This window comes from Macaca fascicularis, chromosome 9 (genome assembly GCF_037993035.2).
Source record: "Macaca fascicularis isolate 582-1 chromosome 9, T2T-MFA8v1.1".
NCBI classification, from domain to species: Eukaryota; Metazoa; Chordata; class Mammalia; order Primates; family Cercopithecidae; genus Macaca; species Macaca fascicularis.
In genome coordinates, this window is record NC_088383.1 from 7,375,705 (window position 1) to 7,400,684 (window position 24,980).

The following is a 24,980-nucleotide window of genomic DNA, read 5'->3' on the forward strand; positions in this document are numbered from 1 at the left end:
GCTCAAGCCTGTAATCCCAGCACTTTGGGAGGCCGAGACGGGCGGATCACGAGGTCAGGATATCGAGACCATCCTGGCTAACACGGTGAAACCCCGTCTCTACTAAGAAATACAAAAAATAGCCGGGCGAGGTGGCAGCGCCTGTAGTCCCAGCTACTTGGGAGGCTGAGGCAGGAGAGTGGCGTGAACCCGGGAGGCGGAGCTTGCAGTGAGCTGAGATCCGGCCACTGCACTCCAGCCTGGGTGACAGCGCGAGACTCCGTCTCAAAAAAAAAAAAAAAAAAAAAAAAAAAAAAAAATATTGAACCTAAGAAAGCTGATATGTGTCTAAGTTCTTCACCGGCACTGGTGTAAGCCTCGAAACCAAGCCTTTGTGCTTTGCTGACTTGTACTGTCCTGAGTCTTTACACAAACTCTCTGTAGTAATCAAGCATCCGAAGAGGCCATCTGGACAGTTCCCTTCCTTAAAGCCTGGCTCTCTATGACCGTTCAGTTCAGGAGGCACAACTGTAATCACCGATAGGCAGAATCCAATTGTGTCCTGTGCTGGGAAAGAGAACCGAGGATAGCAAAGTGCTCAAATCTAGGCCAGGTGCAGTGGCTCACCCCTGTAATCCCAGCACTTTGGGAGGCCGAGGCGACTGGATCACCTGAGGTCGGGAGTTCGAGACCAGCCTGGCCAACATGGTGAAACCCCATCTCTACTAAAAATACAAAAATTAACCAGGCGTGGTGGCGGGAGCTTGTAATCCCAGCTACTTGAGAAGCTGAGGCAGGAGAATTGCTTGAACCTGGGAGGCAGAGGTTGCAGTGAGCCAAGATAATGCCACTGCACTACAGCCTCAGCAACAAGAGAGAAACTCCATCTCAAAAACAAAAAAACCCCCAAAGCACTCAAATCTAGAAATGAGAGATCTCTCAGAGCTACCTACAGCTCGATAGCGGGGTCTGAGTCTTTCTGTTAGGGAGGAGGATTTAAAGTCTGGAAGCCTACCTAATATTTTGAAAGATTTCTATCCTTTCACCAACCCACTCTTCTGGCAAAAAAGGCTTTGTATGTTCATCTTTCAATGAATTCCTTTTTGGACATTGGGAGGTAGAGGGCACATGCCATTCTGCTCAGCGCCTGACATCCCAACAAACTGTGCCAGAGCTTCTCTGAGATGGTACATGGTAGGATCCATCCATGGATGCAGAAATAAGGAAAATGTGCTGGTGGCTAAATTACCAATGGAAATAAAACCAGTAGGTAGAGGAGACAGTTGCACTCGCTTGCTCATTGCAGCATCATTCACAATAGCCAAGATATGGAATCTAAGTGTCCATCAGTGGATAAATGGATAAAAAAAACTGTGCTATATATACACAGGGGAGTATCAGCCCTGAAAAAGGAGAAAATCTCCATTTGCAACAACATGGATGAACCTGGAAAATATGTTGAGTGAAGCAAGCCAGGCACAGCAAAACAAATACTGCAAGATCTCATTTATACGTGAAATGTAAACACATTGAATTTATAGAAGCTGAGAGGGGCAGTTGCCAGGGTCTGGGTGGAGGGTGGGGAGGAGGGATAGGGAAGGCATTGAAAAAAAATGTGGTACATCCACACAGTGGAATATTATTCAGCCTTAAAGGCGAAGGGAAACCTGTCACCTGCTATGTGAGTGAGCCCTGATAACATTATGCTAAGTGAAATAAGCCAGGCAGGGAAAGACAAATACTGAATGACTCCATTAACATAAGGTAGCTAAAGTATTAATTGAGGTTTTTGCCCTGACTTTCAGTGACAAAAACCATAATTACTTCCGCACCAACCTAATAGTTAAATTCTAGAGACAGGAAGTGGAATGGTGGCTGCCAGCAGCTGTGGGGAGGGGGAATGGGAGGCTAGTGTTTAGTGGGGACAGAGCTTTGGGTTTTCAAGATGAAAACCTTCTGGAGACTGATTGTACAACTATACAATACACTTAATTTTATTTATTTATTTATTTTTGAGATGGAGTCTTGCTCTGTCACCCAGGCTGGAGTGCAGTGGCACAATCTTGGCTCACTGTAACCTCTGCCTCCTGGGTTCAAGCGATTCTCCTGCCTCGGCCTCTTGAGTAGCTGGGATTACAGGTACATGCCACCATGCCTGGCTCATTTTTGTCTTTTTGGTAGAGATGGGGTTTCATCATGTTGATCAGGCTGGTCTCGAACTCCTGACCTCAAGGGATCCACCCACCTTGGCCTCCAAAGTGCTAGGATGAACCACACCTGGCACTATTTTTAACATTACTGAACTGTACGCAAAAATAGTTCAGATGGTAAATTTCATGTTATGTGCATTTTCCCATAATTAAAAACAAAACACTAGGACATAGTAGTGGCACATACAATTTTTTTTAATGGAAAAGAGGGGAAAAAATCTTTGCCAATTCATGACTGCTGCTCCAAGGATGAGTTGCAGGCAAGTTGCTTTTGGCCAAAACAAAATGGAGAAGGAATAATAGGATTGAGGCACTAAACTCAAAAGCAAGACAGTCAGACTCTTTTGGGGATGAACATCTGTTCTACCTTGTAATGTGTTCGGGCTTAGCTGGATGCATCTGTGAACAGACACACGTAAATACACACACACACACACACACACACCCGCAGAAGGTATTTTGTTGTTGGCGCTACTCCTACCAAATGGAATTTTTCTCTTCCTTCTTTAATGGGCCTTTGGAATGAGTGGCAGAATTGTAGCACTGACGGCCTCGGAAAGAAAATGACACTGCAATTCCAGCCATTCTCCCAGCACGTTGGGAGGCTGAGGTGGGTGGATCACCTGAGGTCAGGAGTTTGAGACCAGCCTGGCTAACATGGCGAAACCCCGTCTCTACTAAAAACACAGAAATTAGCTGGGTGTGGTGGCACATGCCTGTAATCCCAGCTACTCAGCTCGGGAGGCTGAGGCGGGAGAATCACTTGAACCCAGAAGGTGGAGGCTGTAGTGAGCCGAGATCATGCCTCCACACTCCAGCCTAGGTGATAGAGCAAGACTCTGTCTCAAAAAAACAAAACAAACAAACAAAAAAACCCAGACATTCCAACATTTTCTAGGAAAGCCGCATTATTTGATGTTGGTGAGCTTTTTTAGATGGAACAGATTGATGTGCATGGCAAGCCCATCTCTGACCCTCCGCCCCCCCGGGCCCCCTCCTGGGAGACACATCAGTGCTAAGTGAGGTCCAGGGGTGCTGTGCAGTGTCTCTAAGGCAGACTTGCTAAACAAACAGAAGAACAATATCAACAGCAGCACAACAGTTTTGCTGACCATATAAAATGTCACGGGCTCTACTTTTGGCTTAATCCCTTCTTGCATAGTTTCAGGAGGACCTTTTAACCCACTCACTTCACAAATGAGAAATTTGTGAGAAACAGGAATCATATCTGGCCCGCTTTTTACAAGCTTCTTGTGAGGATCCAATGAAAAGTTGCAAAGTCAAGATGATTCGTCTTATGGGATGACTATAACTGCTATGATAAATATCTGTTTTGATGATGTGCTTGTCCCCATTTCTGAAAATAAAGATCAAGTTGCAAACAGAATTTTGTAATCCGTTACTAATTTCCAATATAAAAATGCTACCCGCTACTCTTACCTCAATATTTACATGCTAAAGTTTACTTTATAATTTAGAAAAAATAGACTTTGCCTTAAGGAATCATCTGAAAGTAGATCCAAGGAGAATTATAAAGAAATTTAAGATGCACCCAACACAGTCTTTGCTCAATTTGCTGGGCCAGGGAAACATGCAATTTCTGAGACTTGCCACAAGGCGGCGTCAAAGCAAACAGAAACCACATATCTTTGTAAACAACTTCATTTTGGCAGGACAAACAAAAAGAAAATTTGGAAGGACAGGAGACAGCTGTGGTGCAAATTAAGCCTTCAAAGCCTGGCACTGTTAGTAAAAAAATTCAGTTTTACCTTAGGAGGAAGAAGCAAAATGCAAACTCACACACGCAACAGAGTGTTCACCTCAAGAATACTGACACGTTAGGAGTTTTGCAGACATTATGTCTTTTATCGAGAAGAACCCCCCGAGCTAGGCAGTTATCCTTCTTCTATAGGGGGTGATGACTGGGCTTAGAAAGGCCAAAGGTCTTATTTAAGGTCTCCTAGTGAGCTGAGAGCGACGTTCTGAATCTGGTCTTTTAGGATTTTACTACGTGATGTTCCTTCCATATCGTAATGTGCTTCTTGGTGTTAAACCTCAAGCTGTCATGCTCACACCATGCTCAATTTCTTATTTTATTTTATTTTATATTTTTTAGACAGAGTCTCTCTTTGTTGGCCAGGCTGGAGTGCAGTGGTGCGATCTCAGCTCACTGCAACCTCTACCTCCCGGCTTCATGTGATTTTCCTACTTCAGCCTCCTGGGGAGCTGGAATTACAGGTGCGCGCCACCACATCCAGCTAATTTTTATATTTTTAGTACAGACAGGGTTTCACCATTTTGGACAGGCTGGTCTCAAACTCCTGATCTCAGGTGATCCGCCTGCCTTGACCTCCCAAAGTGCTGGGATTGCAGGTGTGAGCCACTGTGCCCGGCCCATGCTCGATTTTTAAAGAGACTGTGGTGGAGAAACACCAGCAAGGGTGGCCCCTTTCTCTGTCAGCCCTGGGACCTCGCCTCCTTGTGATCTCTTCTTCTGTTCTTTTTCCTCCCTCGCTTTGACCCAAAGAATCAGAGGCACAGCTCAAAATGCACAATGAAACCTGAGAAAGCACCAAGAGAGGAGCGGTGGTTTTACCAGACGCCGGAGCAAGCCACATATGTTCTCCTGCAGCCTCAGGAGCTGGGACGTCGGGTCTGGACAGGTGGGGCTCGGCCACCACGATGTGCAACTGGGTGAGTGCTGCCCCCGCACTCAGCGACTTCCCCTGGGCAATACCAGTGTGGTTTCCAGGCCAGTGCTGCCCCCACACTCAGCGACCTCCCCTGGGCAATACCAGTGTGGTTTCCAGGCCAGTGCTGCCCCTGCACTCAGCAACCTCCCCTGGGCAATACCAGTGTGGTTTCCAGGCCAGTGCTGCCCCCGTACTCAGCGACCTCCCCTGGGCAATACCAGTGTGGTTTCCAGGCCAGAGCTGCCCCTGCACTCAGCGACCCCCCAGGCCAATACCAGTGTGGTTTCCAGGCCAGTGCTGCCCCCACACTCAGCGACCCCCCGGGCCAATCCAGTGTGGTTTCCAGGGAACTCCGACTTTCTCCAGGGAGCTGCTTCCATGCATTGCAATCCCAGCTGCATTTACTGAGTGTCTAGTGTGCCATAGAGAGTATGATGCTTCCGGCTGGGCGCGGTGGGTCACGCCTGTAATCCCAGCACTTTGGGAGGCCGAGGTGGGCAGATCATGATGTCTGGAGTTCGAGACCATCCTGGCCAACATGGTGAAACCCCGTCTCTACTACAAATACAAAAATTAGCCAGGCGTGGTGGCGGGCGCCTGTAGTCCCAGTTACTCTGGAGGCTGAGGCAGGAGAATCACTTGAACCTGGGAGGTGGAGGTTGCAGTGAGCTGAGATCACGCCACTGTTCTCCAGTCTGGCGACAGAGCAAGACTCCGCCAAAAAAAAAAACCCAAAAAACAAAAAACAAAAAAAAAACGCTATTTCCCTGTTTAACTGCCTTCCTATTCTTTGTCAAAATGAGTTTGGACCTCCAAAGAGACATCAGCCTCTCTTTGCTCCTATTATAGGAACACAGGGGGAACAGCGGGGCTTCTGGGAGGTACCTTAGCCCTCAGGAGGCGCAGCCTAGTGAGGCGGTCCCCAGTCGCGGGAGCGCAGGTCTGGTTTTCATGTGTGGCTCCTGACGTTGCTCTGAAATGCATGAGCTTCTGAGATCTGAGTTCTCCCCACAGGAACGATGGGTGCCTGTCAGCCAGACTCTATGTCCTCTGTCCCAGCTGTTGTGTGTTCCTGTGTTTCCATTCTCTGCCTCTACGGCCTCTGTCCCAGCTGCTGTGTGTTCCTGTGTTTCCATTCTCTGCTTTACCTGGTTGGCTTTCCCCAGGCCCAGACTCTGCTCCCTGAAGGTGCTCACAGACACGTTCATAGGAGAGACAGCAGCGGAACACTCGTAAAGACCCCGCAGGGCAGCATCAACTTAGAACCACGCAAGAGAGGCGAACATTTCCCTACGGCACCGAGGAGGGGGAAACTGCTCCAGTTCTGTGTCCTTTTTGAGGGAGAAAGGGGCAATGGGGAATTGAGAGAGACGAAGGAAAACTTCCCCGAGTGGATGGAGGGAGGGGAGCCTCAGACCAGCAGCGGATTCTTCCAGGTAAAGAAGGGGGAAGCTGGGGAGGGTTATTTAACGAAAGATGCCCAGAGGTGGGGAATCCAGTACACGTTTAGAGATGAACTTTTAGGCTGCTTGGCTTGTTGTGGTCGTTGATTCAGGAAGCAGCTGAGGGCGGCTGCTCCAGCCTGTGTGTGGGTGGATAAGCTGTGGTCCCTGATGGGGAGAAGCTCAATGGATTGGTCAGGTGGATGCAGAGGTGCTGTGGCCGCACAGGGAAGGGGACAGCTGGTGACTCCTAAAGCCGGCGGCAACTTTAGGGAGAAGGTGACTGTGTTCGGGGGAAGGATCACAGACCAAGGATGTGCAATGGCAGAGAGGCACAGTGTGGCCTGGCCAGGGCAGGTAGCATATATATATATATATATATATATATATATATATATATTTTTTTTTTTTTTTTTTTTTTTTTTTTTGAGTCAGAGTCTCGCTCTGTTGCCAGGCTGGAGTGCAGTGGCGCGATCTCAGCTCACTGCAATCTCCGCCTCCCAGGTTCAGGCAATTCCCCTGCCTCAGCCTCCTGAGTAGCTGGGACTACAGGCAGTCGCCACCACGCCCGGCTAATTTTTTGTATTTTAGTAGACACGGGGTTTCACCATGTTGGCCAGGATGGTCTCGATCTCCTAACCTTGTGATCTGCCCACCTCGGCCTCCCAAAGTGCTGGGATTACAGGCGTGAGCCACTGTGCCCGGCCGCACTTAAATTTTTTAAAAGAATTCTTCTATTCGTAGGTAGCAATTTAACGTGGCAGCACATGTTCTTAGGGACCCACATTCAGGACTGTGACTGACAGCCAGCTGAGAATGCGGACTCCTTGAGAATACTGAAGCCGGACAGAGGTGGGTCTGCACAGCACAGAGGAGAATCTGGAGACTTGGCTGGTCTGTGGCCTCTGGGGATGTGTGTACCCAGGGGTGGCCCAGACCATCCCAGACATGACAAGAAAATTCGAACTTGTATTTATAATACATCCATTGAAAAAAATCTAAAATGAGGAAGAACTGAGGCTTCACAACTATCTACCATTTAGAGTGACACGGGTACCCTCATTGAGAAACTGAAACAGGAAGTGACGAATCCTGGGGGGAGGAGGGAGGCTGTATCTCAGAGGGAGCTCGGCGGTGGCTCGGCTTATCCATTTATTTTCCATGCATCATAAATTGTGCTATGGTTTTGGGTTCTGATTTTTTCTTTTTTTGAGAGAGAGTCTCGCTCTGTCACCCAGGCTGGAATGCAGTGGTGCAATCTCGGCTCACTGCAACCTCCACCTCACAGGTTCAAGCGATTCTCATGCCTCAGCCTCCTGAATAGATGGGATTACAAGCGCCTGCCACCACACCAGGCTGTTTTGTATTTTTAGAAGAGACGGGGTTTCGCCACGTTGGTCAGAGGTTTCGCCATGTTGGCCAGGCTGGTCTTGAACTCCTGACCTCAGGTGATCCACCCGCCTCGGCCTCCCAAAGTGCTGGGATTACAGGCGCCTACCACCATGTCTGGCTAATTTTTGTATTTTTAGTAGAGATGGGGTTTTGCCATCTTGCCCAGGCTGGTCTTGAACTCCTGGGCTCAAGGGATCCGCCCACCTCAGCCTCTCAAAGTGCTGGGATTACAGGTGTGAGCCATCACGCTCGGCCTGAGTGCTGTTTTAACTAAATAAATTTTTACAAAATGACAAGGCCTTATGAAGTTATCTACAAAGAGGCTTGGGCTGAAGGTAACACTGCAATAGCAATGCAAACATAACATTTGGATGAAGCTAATTTTGCACTAAAATAATGCTTTCTTAAGCAGAACATGAGAAAATGGCAACACTGATGTTTTGATTTCTCCCAGGGCAAGCTCTCTGTCAGCCACATATGATGAGGCTAAAAACAATGTTTTAGCCAACAGAAGATTGGTTAAGAAAATGGAATATATCAAAAACACTGCTTTTAATTATGGACTTATATCTGCTATTGTCAGTGACGTCCTTGCCTTAGTGCATATCATAATGTCTGTTTATAATTATACCTTCGGGAAGTATATTTTCCAGCTATTATAAACTGTTAAAACCCATAATTGAAATAAACAAATCAGACCTTTCCATCCTAGAGTCCTAAAGTGTGAAACCAAGATATTTTTTTTTTTTTTGAGACAGAGTCTTGCTCTGTCACCCAGGCTGCAGGGCAATGGCTCTGTCTTGGCTCACTGCAACCTCCACCTCCAGGGTTCAAATGATTCTCCTGCCTCAGCCTCCTGAGTAGCTGGGATTACAGGCGCCTGCCATCATGCCCAGCTATTTTTTTGTTTTTGTATTTTTAGTAGAGACGGGGTTTCACCATGTTGGCCAGGCTGGTCTCAAATTCTTGACCTCGTGATCCACTCGTCTCGGCCTCTCAAAGTGCTGGGATTACAGGTGTGAGCCACTGCGTGTGGCCGAAACCAAGATTTTTAAAAAGTTATTTAATCTCATTATTTTAATGAAACATAGATATTTTTGTAGTATCAATGAATATAATACAATTTAGTTATTTTATACTATATATTAGTGTAATCTGATCATATTCCTTCTTAGGCATTGATAACACACAGACTCTCTTAGTTGGTGACAACGTATATGATTCATATACAGACGGATCTTGGGGATGCTTTTCTAACTGATCAAAAGGCATGAACACATGTAAAGAGCATGCCCTGGTGATGGATGGTAAGGGAGGAAAGCAGATGGAAGCGTGTCACCAAGAGCCAGGCAAGAGACGCTCAGTTCTGCGCTGGGGTAACAGCAGTAAGGGCGGGGAGGACCTGGAGGTTTGCGGGGAGCTGGATCAAGGGGATCTGTTTGAACTTGGAGAAGGAATTAAGGGAAGAGTCCGAATTCAGTCACAAGTTTAGGAGAATGAATGGACGTGAGAGGGTCCAATTTTAGAAGGTCTTGGTGTTTGGGTGGATTTGAGGGGTAAGAAAGAACGGGGAAATTTGGATATTTCCTAGTTTTCTCTCTAGAAGACTGGATGGATGACATGTAATTCACCAAGAGAGAAAAAGAAGGAAAGAGGGAAGTAGGGAGCAAGTTCAACAGAGAGCGTTGTGGACCTACTGTCTTTGAAGGACTCATGCATTTACTTGGAGGTCTCAAGCAGGAAAGTGGACATCATGTCTGCAGCAGGAAGAAGTGCAGGTGGGCCATATTGACTCTAGAGCAAAGACCACAGTCATCAATGAAGTTGCTCATGGAGGATGTAGAGTAAGAAGAGAAGAGGACCAAGCACTGAATCACGTGGAGACAAGCATACGTGAAAGACAAGAAGGGAGTGAAGCTGCAGAGAGAAGCAAACTGTGGAAGCTGGATTCTGCAAGGAGCAGATGGAAATCGGGAAGAGGTTTGTCATGGAAAAGACCTGGCACCCAACATCTGTTGACAGGAATGCATCAGAGTAAGGCAGCCACACCAAGGTGTTGTAAGGTGAAGAGGAAAGAAATTGAGGTGGCTCAGGTGAGACTGAGGGAGTGACAAAGGAGACTGCTGCTGGCGATGGCAGTGAGGGTGGTCTGAGCGGAGTGCATGAGGGCATATTTCAGAATTATTGTGAAGGGGAATTCAGTAATTGAGTTGAGTCTCTCCTCTCAGGTCCCCTTCACTCATGCTTTGATGAGCTTTGGTTTCACTTCAAAATGAAAATGGTTTATAGCATCAATACCCGTATCTGTGCCAACCTGAATGAAACACAGATTTCTATGATCAGAATGTTATTTAATCAATCAGCCTCACTCTGTGAGTTCAACAATGCCATGTAAGCTAAAAGCCATCATTCCTCATGGAACAGAGGCCAAGGCTAAATTCAAATTACATATCACCCAACCACAGGGCAAAGCTACATAGTTCTAGGACTCGCATGGCCACAACTCCTTTGGCAATGACAGGAACTTGCTGCTGAATCATTTAACCCAGGAAATCAGAGGTCTGCCAGAGTCTTTATCAAACAACCATCCCCAATCACACGTTTATTAGTTAGTTCATCCATTTACTCTTCTAGAAGGTATCTATTAGCACCTTAATGTGCCAAGACCTGCACTACATCCTTACATGTAAAAGTGAACAAGATCACACAAATCTACCCATGAGAGAAAATGGCATAGAACCATGTACACTTTGGATGGATATCAATTTCCTGGCTTTGACATTGTACCACAGCTATGTGAGATGTGACCACTGGGGGAAACTGGATGAAGGGCACAGTCAGGAGACGTTTCTGGACTATGTTTTACAAATTCCTGTGAATCTACAATTATTTTGAAATGAAAATTTTTAAAAAGTGAATATGAAACTGTCCATGACTGCAGAGCAAACATCCAGTCATGCAGGGAGATTTGAAGATGAAAAAGCAACCAGGACAAGTGCTGTGCCATGGGAAAGACCAAGTGGGAGGGGCGTCAGTAATCTCCCTGGGTGGGCAGCTGGGGAGGATTCTGCAAAAAGGGTAGAGGTGGGTTTAGTTGGATTGATAAATGCCTTCTGTACAAATGTCATTTCTCTGTGTGTTCAGGATGTGACAGCAATATCTTCTTCTTATTTTTTTTTTTCTTAATGGGGGCAGGGGTGAGTTTTAACTTTCACACTCTTTCTCATTTAATGCTTGCAATAACACCATGACATCAGCATTATACTCATTTCACAGAAGAGGAAATGGAGGTCAGTGAGACTCTGGCAGTCACTCTGTGCTTACATCAGTGGTGGCTTAGAAACTCAGTCCAAGTCCTCTGACCCCACAGTTTCACCACTTGATTTGGGTGGATGCTTGCTTCCACCTGGGTCTTCACTAGCTGCTCCTTCTGGTAGGTCTGAGCAGAGTGAATATGTTTTAAGGCTGGGGGAAAGGAAATGCCAAACTCTGCAAGCCTTGGAGAGATGTGATTTGTAAAAGTAGCACTCCCTACAAAATAATGATAGAAACCCACATGCATGGTGGCATTTATGAGATACTTAGGAAAACAGGTACAAATCTTGAACCAAGATACTTAAAACCTTCTGATTTTCAGGGATGAAAGAAGCAATGGCACGTGGCCAGGACATGCTGAGGTGGGAGCAGCCTGTCACAGCATTCCTACCTCCGGGGCGATATAGTCGGGTGTCCCGCAGAAGGTATTCGTCTTGGCATCTCCTAACATGTTCTCCTTGCACATTCCAAAATCCGCAATCTTGATATGTCCATCTTTGTCTAATAGGATGTTATCTAGCTTCAGGTCCCTGAAAAACAAAAGCGAAGCAAATCTCACGTTAATAAATATAATTTCGTTAACATAAAATTCCATAGGAGGCGAGGGAGTTTGTCTCATTGCAGCCTGAGAGGGGCTCACGAGAGGCGCTTATGTATCTATTCATTTGCACACCAAGTGGGGTGTAGACAAAGCGGATTCTGCAAGGGCCTGCTGGCTGCTGTGGATTCTTTCTTTGATTTACCAAGGGGTGCAGTTCAGTGTAAGGAGGACAGAGCACCGATACCCACTGGAGATCCTTGATCCCAGGACTTTCCTGAGGGTAATGATGAAGGAGGAAAGACCTAAAAAACATACTTACTGTATGCTATTTTCTACGTATTTGTTTGTTTCTTTGTGAATGATTTATACTGCACCTAATTCCAAGTCCAATTGATGAAGGTTGTTCCTAACTAATACGGAACCCCTTAGAACCAGAATCCATCCAATGCCAGAATGTCATGCCAACAAATTTCTGTGTCCTTGGAGAACCAGTATCCTCTTGAAAGAGCCCATTCCATTCTTAGGGAAATGTAACTGATAACTTTTTTTTTAAAAAACAATTAACCGAACTTGGCTTCCCTGTGATGTCACCTATTGGTGCAAGGGGGCTTTCTATTGTTATCATGTGTGACACCCCAAATATTTGAAAAAAAATGACATCAAGTTTTCTGTTTTCTCACCAAGATCAGACTTCACTCCTCATGACGTGGTTTTCAGACCCTTTTGACCTTGTACCACAGCTGCGTGAGATGTGGCCACTGGGGGAAACTGGATGAAGGGCAAACATTCTGGCCTCTACCTTCCAAATATCTTGAATTTGTCAGTTTTCTTCTTGAAACGTGGTGCTCAGAATGAAGCCAGAATCCTCCAGAGAGAGAATCTGATTGGTGCAGGTTACAGTGGTGCCCAGAGCTCCGTTACCATCCTCTTGCCTTTTGCCACAGTGGACTAAGATCCTGCACCATATTTTTTCATAGTTTAATCACAATAATACCCAATATTGAGTTTATTGTAAACTAAAACCTTCAGGTGTTTTTTTTTTTTTTTCTATACGAAGAAATGCCATTATCCCAGTTTCTTCTCATTCTGTACTCGTGAAGTCGATTTTTTAAAGATAATTCACGTGCTTCCCTTGATTCAGCCCCCCCCCCCCCCCCCCTGCCGCCAAGACAAGCTCTTTCCCTGTCATCCAGGCTGGAATGCAGTGGCACGATGTCAGTTCACTGCAGCCTCAACCTCTTGAGCTCAAGCAATCCCTCCACCTCAGACGCTTGACCACATGTGTGCCATCACAATGCCTGGCTAGTTTTTTAAATTTTTTGTAGAGACAAGGTCTCACTGTGTTGCCAAGGCTGGTCATGAACTCCTGACCTTAAGCAATCCTTCTGCCTCAGACTCTCAAAATGCTGGGATTACAGGTGTGAACCACTGCACCTGGCCAGCTCTGAGGGATGTAGGTCAGTATGGGAAAGGTTCTGAAAGGCTGCCATGTGAAGCCAGCACTCCATGGGGGTGAGGAAGGAGTGCCAAGGAAGACCAGCGAGGACCCCTGGAGCCAGCTGGAGAGGGCAGAGAACCCAGAGGCCCAGGGTGTTCTGAGGCATGTCACACTTACACCCTGTGGGGCATCAGAACCCGGGGGTGAACTTCAGAGTCCACAGCCTGGGCATGTCTCTGCAAGTTTTATACTCAAAGAGGCTGCTTAAGAATACTTACTTTCCAAACCCCCCCTAAGTCTTTAGTTCTGTGACTCCAAATAGGGCAACCCTCACTTGACTGCACCCTCAGAAAATGCAGAGGTCCTTCCCCGTAAGTGAATTCTGCACTCTGTAAGCACCAGAGCTTCAATACTAATTATCTGGTCTCCAGCAGCTCAGCTATCCTCCTCACCAGCTCCTTTCTTTTTTTTTCCTATTTTTCCTCCAAATCTGCAGTGAGTTGGAAATCTGACAGTAAGCTTGTAGAGGTTTGTATGTTAAATAAATGCTAACTACATTTTGAGAAAAGAAGTGAGGAGACTGAGGTACAATAGCGTCAATCTAAGAGCTTGGACAGAAGAACGTGAAATGATGTCATACAGCAGAGAAGGAGAAAATTCCATAAGCATTTCTAGGTGGCTCAAAGCTTAGACAAGCAAAAATAAGAGGTGTGAAGGGACAAAAGAGAAAGAAACCATAAGATAACAAAGAGAAAACAGGGGAGAGAAAACAGGGGAGTGAAAACGGGAGAAGGAAGGTGAAAGTAGGAATTCAAGTGAGAACCAGCGTAAAGGACAGAATGAGCTCAGCACTCTCCTGCTTTGGAGACTGGAATGTCTTCCTTGGTTGTGAATAAGTCATTCTTGGTTGTAAGTCATCGTCTGTGTAATCCCGGTGGGCAGGAGGCCTATGTGTGGAGCTTCCTCCCACGAAATCACACGGGCTCTCTCACAGCACTCGGTGCAATGATTAAATTAACTGAGCCAATATCTTAGCATTTGTTTCCACAAAGCAAAATTTACCTGTAGACGATTCCTTTGGAATGAAGGAACTGCAGACCAAGAATGATTTCAGCAGCATAAAACCTGGGGGAAAGAGAACCAAGGTTCAATGTGAATGTAGTCACGGAAAAAAATAAAATCCCCAAACCCAGACTGACCTTTCTATGACATGCTGTGTATGGCTAAATGGCAATACACACATAACTCTGTTTAATCCTAACAAGGAAGATGTTGTCCATTCATTCTCCACAGAAGAAAGTGGAGGCTCAGACACCTCCAGCCTCAGTCCTAACAGTGTAAAACAGAGCTGGCATCTTAAGTGAGTCCTGCCTGTATCTAGTACTAGTACTTGTTCTTATCCTTTAAACAACAATGCTCAGATTGTCATTTTTTTTTTTTTTTTTTGCTATTGCTAATAAAACATACACAGACATTAAAAGTAATAGTATAGACCAGGCAGGATGGCTCACGCCTGTAATCCTAGCACTTTGGGAAGCCCAAGCGGGTGGATCACTTGAGGTCAGGAGTTCAAGACCAGCCTGGGCAACATGGTGAAACGCTGTCTCTAGTAAAAATACAAAAATTAGCAGGGCATGGTGTTGGGTGCCTGTAATCCCATCTACTCAGGAAGCTGAGGCTTGATAATCACTTGAACCTGGGAGGTAGAGGTTGCAGGGAACTGAGATCATACCATTGTACTCCAGCCTGGGTGACAGAGCAAGACTCTGACTCCCAAAAAAAAGAAACAAAAACAAAACAAAACAAAACAAAAAAACAAAAGAAAAGAAGAAAAAGTAATACTATAGATAATTGGCAAATAATTTCTCCCTTTGTTTTAAACTCTGGTTGCCACCCATAGACCTCTGTGCACCATTCTGAATAGAACTGGCTGGTTTATTTTCATACTGAGAACCTTTAGCCTGGGCTACACTTACAGCCCATGAGGTGGAAAAGAGGATATTAGCAGAGGCAAGATGATAAGTTACTCTTTATCTTCAATGGTGACAAGCTTAAAGGAAATGAGTTTTTACCCCATCACTGGTGGGATTAAGGTCGGATACAAGAGCCAGTTTCCTAGAAGGGAAGTTTGCTGGATCTTGTGGAAGAATGCAAATTTCTCCTTCCTGGAAGGCGTTTAGGACAGGATGGATAGCGTGGGTCCAGGCTGGCTGGAGAGGACAGTGGACTAAATGAATGCCTTCTAGCATGAAAAGTGCCCGATGATTTCTCTGCTGCGGAAATCCGGTAAAATTACCTCTGGGTGCATTGCTGACGTTTCCCAGAGGCAATGATCTCAGCATAGCGCTACCCACTAGATGTGATAAACAGCCGTTCCAGCCAGGGTTTTTACAGGAGCTGGCGGACCAAATCCATTTCTCAACCCACTTCAACCTAAACCACGCAAAGTGTTCATGCAGATGGGAGGGATTACTGAGCGTTGAGCAAAGCTAGCTAGCTTGTACTCATCATCTTCCAACGAGTCCAGTGGCAGAGCTTTCTTTTACTTGCATGTCCCCGGGAGCAGGAAGTAGGACCCAAGGGCAACAGCATGGGGAGGAGGGGCAGTGAGTGCTGTGGACACAGGTGCAGTTCTACCAGGTACACACAGCCTGCCCCATCCCCATGTGTCTCAGGTTGCCTGGCACGAGGAAGGTGAAGCTTTGTTCTCAGATAGATAGAGTAAGTGCTTCTTCCTGCTTCCTAAAGATTTATGCCTCCACATCAGGCTTTCCGTAAGAGGCCTCAGCTACAAGCTCCATCCCTGGGGACCACCCTTGAGGTCTGCGATCCATTTCACTGCTTCCTTTCCAAAGGGCACATATTTGCTTCTGTGCTCAGATTGGTTAGAAGCCTGATGAATCCGGAGGTTCCTTAAGAAACTAAGTAGTTAGTTTCAAATCACAGAGAAATGAAACCAAACTGACACGAATTTCAGTTTCACAACCTGGGAAAACTGTTGCCTTGCTTGATGTATTCCCGAGGGTTTCCCTGGCCCTGGGATTCAGGCACGCCAAGTGGGAAAAAAGAAAAAAACAATAATGTGGGAACTGACAAGAACAATGGAAAACCCCCAAACCCTGTAAAGGCTCTTACGTCGCTCTGGAAAGGTCGAACTTGTGGCAGCTTTGGATGTGGTACATTAAGTCCCCTCCGTTGAGGTACTCCATCACAAAAAAGAGGTTTTCCTGTGGAAAAACAAGACAATCCCAACTTTTATTTCATTTTATTTTTATTTATTTTGTATGAGACAGGGTCTCACTCTGTCTCCCAGGCTGGAGTGCAGTGGCGCGATCTCGGTTCACTACAACCTCCACCTCCCGGCTTCAAGCAATTTTCCCCGTCAGCCTCCCTAGTAGCTGGGACTACAGGCATGCGCCACCACGCCCAGCTAATTTTTGTATTTTTGGCAGAGATGGGGTTTCACCATGTTAGCCAGGCTGGTCTCGAACTCTTGACCTCAGGTGATCCGCCCACCTCGGCCTCCCAAAGTGCTGGGATTACAGGCATGAGCCACCATACCCAGTCACAGTTCCAATTTTTAGGTCCTTAGAGAAAATACAACAAGGAAGACTACTTTTTAAATGGATTAGATCATTTCAGGGGAACCGATTCTGTCATGAAATCACTTATCAGAAGACTGTCAAAATCATTTAGCCAATCTATATTTTTGAACCCCAGGAAGCCTGGGGAATCTAGGTGGGATGCCATGTGACAGCTAGATGCTTGCGTGTTACAACCCGGCAGATAAGCTGGGGCACAAGGGAGAGTCCAGTTGACCTGCTGGCCAGACAATGGGATGGTGCCAGGCACTCAGGGCACTTAGCATGTGCCGATCATGTACTTACGGAAAGTACAGGGTGCAGGGTGATAAGGAGAATGTGTTTTGGTCTCTGACTCCAAGGGTGGAGTTTGAAAACATTCATTCATTCAACACTCAGTAATTAGCTACTGAGCATATTCTACGGGCATGGCATGCCAGCCATTCCTCCCTGGAGCTTGCAATCAAGTTTAACCTCATTTTTCTCCAGTCCCGACTTAACTCATGGCAGAGGCAAGCTACAGTTTATGACAGAGTTCTTCTGCCAGAGGACATGATGGTCTGGGTGGTCTTCAGGCTGTGGTGAGCATATCAGAGGCAGCCAGGATTGCAACCAGCCTCAGCTCCTCAATGATGTGAGACAATGATTTTTTAAAAAATAAATGTACTTATAACACTTTAGAGCAACCTGATTTTTAAAGGGTTGTAATACGTCACAGAATCAGGAATCCATAAAGTGCGGGGACCTTTGGTGCGTCTGGGCATGAATTTGCACTCGAAATTCTCACCTGGGTGGTTTCTTAACGGAATTAACCTTTACATTTTGATGTGAACCCAACCAGTGCCGTGGGGCATAGGAGGTAATGGTAGAAACGTTGTTCTGGTCTGACAGTCAGACTCCTTGCCTGGTCGCCACAGAATGGGGAAACCAAGTATTATGGCAATTACCTCAATAATCCAGGTCAAGGTAAGTGTCTGTCTTTTTTCAATGTTAGTTTCTGATCTGATTTACTAATTCCATATATACTTAATGGGAGTCCACCCTTTTCTCTTCTGGATAGGCCCAAATTCTCAGCTGACATAAATCATGACTTAACACTGAGATTTCAAACCCAATTTGAGAGTCGTCACTGGTCTTGCCTGCACACACCCGCTTTCTCACGCTACCTCTTGCTCTCATCAGCACCATACAAAGAGCTTCTGTTCTAACCTCACCTTTTTACTCAAAACTATAATGGCCCTATACAAGCCACAAAGGTGGAATCTTCTTTCAAGTACTTAGGAGAGCAAAGCGTATGAAAGTGTAGAGCAAAACCATTTCTGACAGTGCTTGAGTGAACGGTTTCTTCTAAGTGTTTGGATGCTTACAAATTCCTCGAAAGGCTGACATTTCAGAATTTAACACTGTCGATTTAGACGTGGAGAAAGTGGTGGGAGGGGACTGGAGGCAACAGTTCAGCCCCACTCCCATGTATTCCACACACCTTCCCACGTGTTCTCAGCGCTAAATCAGACGCCACACTAGTGGTGAGCACTGGGAGGTTGAATAGGCCGTTAAAGTCTAAGAGATCACAGGGCACCGTCAGTGTTTACTACCATGAGGGTGAGAAGACGACTATGTTGCTAGTGATTGTTAATTAAACAGCAATGGAGATTTATAGCATGTTGGATGCCCCACATTTAATCCTCCCAAGAGAACTGCAGGCTCCACAATAAATTTGTCAAATATCTGTTTTGGTTCTAATCTTTATATTAAGCCACAGCATGGGAAAATTGCACTGACTCTTTTTTGTCCTTTGTGATGGTATTTTGCATCAGTTTAACTCTCTGGCTTGGATGAATGCCTGGTCAAACGTGGGCTTCTTGAAGGGGAGCAGGGACGGTCCATGCCTGGAAGTCCAGCTTGGGTGATCCGGCCTGGAGGACCTGCTGTCTCTCTAGAGGATGCTCGTCTGTTTGGAAAGCCTGGGAATCGAGTCATCCGTGATATCTTGGGCCCACTCTGGGCCACAGAGATGGTTCTGTGATAAAATTAGCACAAATGTATGCACATACAAACTACATGGTCCTGAGGTTTGGATTTTGAGGATCACATTTTGAGGGATGGGTAAGCCTTTTAAAAGCTGAATCCAAAATGCCATCGTAAAAGGAAAATACAAATATAATAGACTCAAACTTTCATGAACAGCTGGGGAAGGAGTGCTCAGAGTTGAAGGCAACCCACAGCTAACCAGAACCTCTGCAGAACTGCAAGCAAAAAGAAGTGTCTGCCTGCTGGAAACGCCCTGGGCTGGCATAGATAGAAGCAAACCAAGAAGAATGAGACTCAGAGTAATCGCAAAGAATGTGGGCTTCATCCTTACTCAGCCCTGGGTTCAAAGCGCCTCTATTTGTAACTGTGGAGACGTGACTTAACCTCTCCTGAGCTTCATTTTATTTGTGAAATGGGGTAATAATACTCCTACCTCCTAGGGTTGCTGTGGGTTTTAAACAAAATACTGTGTGTGGAAATGAAGCTCTGCATTCGCCCTCAGTGGGCAATTGATAACTGATGGCAGCTGTCCTTCTAGGAAATGATTTAAAAGCCAGGAAAGACAAAACCAAAACCTGCTAGGCTGCCCTTTAGGTTGTGGACACCTGGTGAGAGAGAGGATACAAAGCAGGCCAGCGAGAGAGAGAGAGAGAGAGAGAGAGAGAGAGATGGTGGGAAGGGAGAGAGAATGTGGCCTGTGTTGGGTTAATTGTAAATGGCACTTACTAGTCTAGACCTCACATCTTTATGGCTGGTAATACATTAACTGAGGCAAATGATTCTTTCTGGTGGGTGAGAATTGAAGCTGTGATGGCACTGGGGGATGGGACTTGCCAAATGTGTCCCAGTCTTGCCGACTGTCAACAACTCCTGGCAAAGCATCTGTTGAATGGAGATTCTGGTCTGTGAGAAATGAGACTGTGGCTAATCAGCTGTATGATCAGGTAAATCCCACCATCCCAGGGCCTCGGTTTCCTCCTCTGAAAAATGAATCCTGTCCATGAAAATGAGTCACCATTACCTACAGCTTTGTTGTGATTTCCAGACAACTGAAGGCAATAAACAATGTTGAGGTTCTGTAGATAGGCAGGTAATCAAAGCTGTATGACTCTTTTATGTTCGTGTTATTGATGCTTTAAAGAAATGGTATTTAAGTTGGGCGCAGAGGTGCATGCCTGTAATCTCAGCTACTCATGAAGCTGAGGCAGGAGGATCACTTGAGCCTAGGAGTCCAAAGCCAGCCTGGGCAACAGAGTGAGACCCTGTCTTAAAAAAAAAAAAGATGATTAAATACGAGATCGAAGTGATAGATTTAACAAAATCAGTTGTATAATTCTCATAGGACTGCATTTACATACATGAATATCATTTGGAGGAGTTAAAGGTCCTAGAGCTGTCAAAATATAACACTACTTAAAACACAAGATAGTTATTTAGAGGGAGGCATAGGACATTTTGTGAATATTCTAGAATTAGTAAAGGGTGAATTGTAAAAGTGGCCTCAAAAGTTATTTAATACAACCTAGCTTCTACACTGCTTTCTTCTTACAGTGATGACATTTTTCAAATGAGAGAATGAAAATAAAGACAACGGGAAAGTGTTTAGTTGTGATGACTATTCAACACAGCTAGTCAAATATTGAGTAAACAAGGAAACGGCTGCCAAATGTGCATATATTACAGGATGAATGACGGGTTTATAGCATTAAAGAAATTAATGATTTTTATCAAACTAATAACAGTTAATTTTGTAAATGCACTGAGAACTTGGCAAATATCATGCAAATAAGGTCAGATGTATAGACTCCCTCTCCAGAAAAATAAGATGGGAAAAGAAGGAAAAGAATAACGATAGTCATTTTTTCGAGGTATCTTTTTTCTCCGAAGGCTAGTAAACCAACGTACTAAATTTTATGCAAGAGAATATTTGCAATCTCTGCAAAATAAGTAAAATTAAGATAAAAATATTTATGACAAAACATCTAAATTTACCATCACACCTTTCAAAGTATCATATGTTAAGCACATGTAACAAATGTTGTAACAGCGAAGACCATTGTATAAGAAGATGGAAACCAGAGATAGAATTCAACTCTACTTTGGGACATCTCCTATGACAGCCAATGGAAAGAGCTGGGAATTCTGATCTGAAGAAGAAAGAGGAGCTATCATTCATATTTAAAACTAAAGAATCCATGTAAAATATTTAGCCTTGTGCCTGGCATATGGCAAGCATTCCTTACATATTAACTTTATCATATATATTGCTATTATTTTATCACAGGGAAGAAAAGCATTAAGTTGCATTATAATCAGAACAAGGACAGCCCCAACCTTTGCAAGATTTGGAGCGAGTGTGCAAAGGGAGGGACCACACCATGGGTCCTCAGATTTAAGTGTTATTAATCAAGCTCACCAACAATTGAATTAAATATGCTCTACATTCCTATACATTCTCTCTGTCTCTCAGGAAATATAACTTCATAATGACCAAGAAGGCCAGTAACAAATTCAGGATCCCTCAAAATTCTGCACCTGTTAATTGGCCATATAGGGAAAGTCCCCTCCTGCCCCTTTCAAGGACAGAACCTGGGGAGATGTCTACACAGGCTTGAGGCTGGTTAGGTATGGAATTCTGCGGTCATGGGGAGTAGTTTAGGAACAGAGATGACCTCTTGGCTTCATAGGAAGGACTATAGTTTGAGAAAGGCCAAAGGGAGGATTCTAAGTGAGCAGCTGGGCAGAACCCCTCTTGCTCAGGTCTAAGGTTTAGGACATGGAACGAATAATTTTCCAATTAAATAAGTTGTGAGTTGGATTTGTGTTTAGGTATCTTGAAGTCTCAACTTTACTAATAATTTTGGATTGACCACAGAAAAGAGCACTCTACCGTGACCAGCTGGCTATCTTCTCTGGAGCTCCATTTCCTTTGCTGCAAAATGAGGGGATCTGACCTGATAACCTCTACCACCCCACCCTACTCTAAAATTCTTGATCCATGGAGTCTGTCATTATAAGAAAAACAAACGAACATAACAAATAATTAGTTGTTAGTTGTTCTGAGCAACCAAGATGCATCTCAACAGGTGAATGGATAAATGGTGGTATATCCATACAATGGAATATTACTCAGCAATGAAAAATAAGCTCTCAAGCCATAGAAAGAAAAGAAAAACCCTTAAACACATATTCTTAAGTGAAAGAAGCCTATCTGAAAAGCCTACAACCTGAATAGCCTCCCTCTTGTCTGGTTTCTCCATCTCTGGCTCAAGCATTTCCCTTGATTCTCTCTCAAAACAAACAAAAACAACAATGACAACAACAACAACAACAACAAAAAGACAAAACAAAGGGAGGGATCGTAGATTCACAGAGGACAGGCACTTTCCTGCGGCACTTTGTTGAGGGAGATGTCAAATGCTCATGTCTTCTGGGAAGCTGGTGACAATACATTTGGAACTTCATGAGAACAGCTGACAAAGGAATGGACAGATAATATGGGCCATGAGCCTGGAAGAATATTACAGAGTCACAGCAATATGAGAACAGATCTGTGAGCTTAGAAAGCAGGCATGTAGGAAAGATGCGGCATTTCAGAGGCACTGAGTGAGTGTCTTGTTCTTTCAGTCCAAGAATTCTTGAATATGTGTTCACTCATTGCCGATTATCTCTTGTGTATTTGGATGAGAAAACCTTAAGCAAACATTGTGAGTGCAAGATTAATTTCCCATAAATTACTGTGTGAAAATAAATAACATTTAAAAGCTGTTGGAATTCCTAAAATGCGTTTTATGCATTGAGAGAGATGTGACTGTGATCTGAGTCACATATGGTTACAACTTCTGTTTCTCAGATTGTAGTTTAACTTGCTTTATTTTTTCTCCTGTCCTGTACAATAACTAGAGAGAATTAAACAATGTCAGCAACGAACACTTCCTGGCTTCTTTTTTTTTTGAGACGGAGTTTCACTCTTTCACCCATGCTAGAGTGCAGTGGCATGATCCAGTTCACTGGAACTTCTGCCCTCTGGGTTCTAGTGATTCTCCTGCCTCAGCCTCCTGAGTAGCTGGGATTATAGGTGCCCACCACCACGCCCGGCTCATTTTTGTATTTTTAGTAGAGACAGGGTTTCGCCATGTTGGCCAGGCTGGTCTTGAACTCCTGACCCCAGGTGATCCACCCGCCTCGGCTTTCCAAAGTGCTGGGATTACAGTTGTGAGCCACCGTGCCCGGCCGCCTCCTGCCTTCTTAATTAATGAACCTTGTTAAAGATGACCTTCCCCTTTTTTTGTCCTATTTTCCTTAGACCAGATGACAGAAAACCCATGACTATAGCACACTCTGTAAAAGATGTTAAATGTCCCTTTCCCAAAAAGAAACACTGCCTGTAACCAAGTTCCTGGAACTATGCATCAGCCTTGCATGAAAAATGTAATCCTGCTAAAAATGCCTCTGTCTCTCCCTATGGAAATAAACCCTAAAGTTCCCTCCTTTGCAATTCTGACACCATTCTTTTGGGGTGTTTCCAGGTGGGGCCATCCTCAAACTTTGAGTTCGAATAAGCGTTCTTTAAATTAGATTCCGGACTTTTTGATTATTTCAGGTTGACAGCTGTAAATTGACTCATTTTTGTAAATTTGATATAAATCTAACATTTGCCAAATCACAGTTTGGTTACATAGCGGGGGAACCTGCAGAACGTCTAAGAGACCCCCAGTTTCTGAAATAACAACTTGTAAACGTTCTCAGGATCAGAACGCCACCAGAGGAATTTAAAGAAAAGAGGCTTATCTGTCACTACAGATGGGGGCAGCATAAAAAGTTAATTCTTGTCTTACTGCAGAGACACGTCTTTTGGAGGATGTGGTTTCCGTTGGTTTTCTCTTCTTTGCTACAATTGTGATAATTTCCAGGGCTCCTAGCTCAACTGAAGGGTTCATGGATTGAAGCATTTTTGAGAGCTTCAGATGCAGTTTCTGAATAAAATGCTTGAAATTAAAAACTTTCTTGGATGGATTTTGCCTTAAAACTATGGAAATACCAGGATGACATACTTTTTAAAAACTATCGAGTTGAAGGAGTTTTTCTTTTTAATTTTAAATGATAATAGTACCTTGTAGTTAGTATGGTATTTTCTCCAAAAAGGATCCGAACTTCTCTGCAAGTGCTATTATTATTATTGTTATTTTTATATTATCCTTTGGGAAGCAAAAAAGGAGAACCAATGTCACAAAGAAATGTTAGGTGACTTGCTCAAAGTAACTCACACACTCACGCCCTGAAGCCATAACCAGAAGTAGAGCTTTGTGTGTTCTATGAATAGAAAGTGAAACTCGGTTTTCTTTTTCATAAAAGAAAAATTTCAAAGTGATACTGACCAAGAATGTTCAACTGGTGCACATTGAGAGTGTGGGAGTCAAGGGCAGTGATGTGGATCCAGGAACACTAGCGTTCTGCCTCCTGGCATCACTCTGGGAGGCCACTCTACAGAGGCCTGCAGAACCACAGCTGCCTGCCCTCCAGTCCAACCTGAGGGGATGACCCGGAGACAGACATGTTCCTATAGGATCTAGAACTACTTAGGTGTGAAATAGTAACACTTCTGGTTTTTTTTTTCTTTTTCAAAGTATGTATTTTATTTTATTTTTATTATACTTTAAGTTCTAGGGTACATGTGCACAACGTGCAGGTTTGTTACATATGTATACATGTACCATGTTGGTGTGCTGCACCCATTAACTCGTCATTTACATTAGGTATATCTCCTAATGCTATCGCTCCCGGCTCCCCCATCCCATGACAGGCCCCAGTGTGTGATGTTCCCCTTCCTGTGTCCAATTGTTCTCACTGTTCAGTTCCCACCTATGAGTGAGAACATGCAGTGTTTGGTTTTCTGTTCTTGCGATAGTTTGCTGAGAATGATGGTTTCCAGCTGCATCCATGTCCCTACAAAGGACATGAACTCATCCTTTTCTACGGCTGCATAGTATTCCATGGTGTATATGTGCCACATTTTCTTAATCCAGTCTATGATTGATGGACATTTGGGTTGCTTCCAAGTCTTTGCTATTGTGAATAGTGTCTCAATAAACATACATGTGCATGTGTCTTTATAGCAGCATGATTTATAATCCTTTGGGTATATACCCAGCAATGGGATGGCTGGGTCAAATGGTATTTCTAGTTCTAGATCCTTGAGGAATCACCACACTGTCTTCCACAACGGTTGAACTAGTTTACAGAAATAGTAACACTTCTTAAATGTCAGAATACAGATCAGCCTTTCAGAATTCAAAGGAGACACAGAGGAAGGTAGACCTTAGTTCACTTTTAATTTTTAAGGGAAAATTATGTCCTT

General features: G+C 44.6%; 1 protein-coding gene across 11 annotated transcripts in view; it reads right to left on the bottom strand.

Annotated features, from left to right (window-relative positions):
• PRKCQ (protein kinase C theta) overlaps positions 1-24,980 on the bottom strand; it is a 144,222-nt gene that overhangs the window by 14,954 nt on the left and 104,288 nt on the right. For 10 of the 11 annotated variants that reach the window (XM_005564580.5, XM_074000948.1, XM_074000947.1 and 7 more), the window contains 3 exons: positions 16,146-16,237; positions 14,073-14,135; positions 11,423-11,561 (listed from right to left, as the gene is read on the bottom strand). In XM_005564580.5, the coding sequence (XP_005564637.3) occupies positions 11,423-11,561; positions 14,073-14,135; positions 16,146-16,237 (294 nt within the window). Of the gene's footprint in view, positions 1-11,422; positions 11,562-14,072; positions 14,136-16,145; positions 16,238-21,964; positions 22,096-24,980 lie in introns of those variants that run through there. The other variant, XM_074000951.1, reaches the window with a different exon arrangement.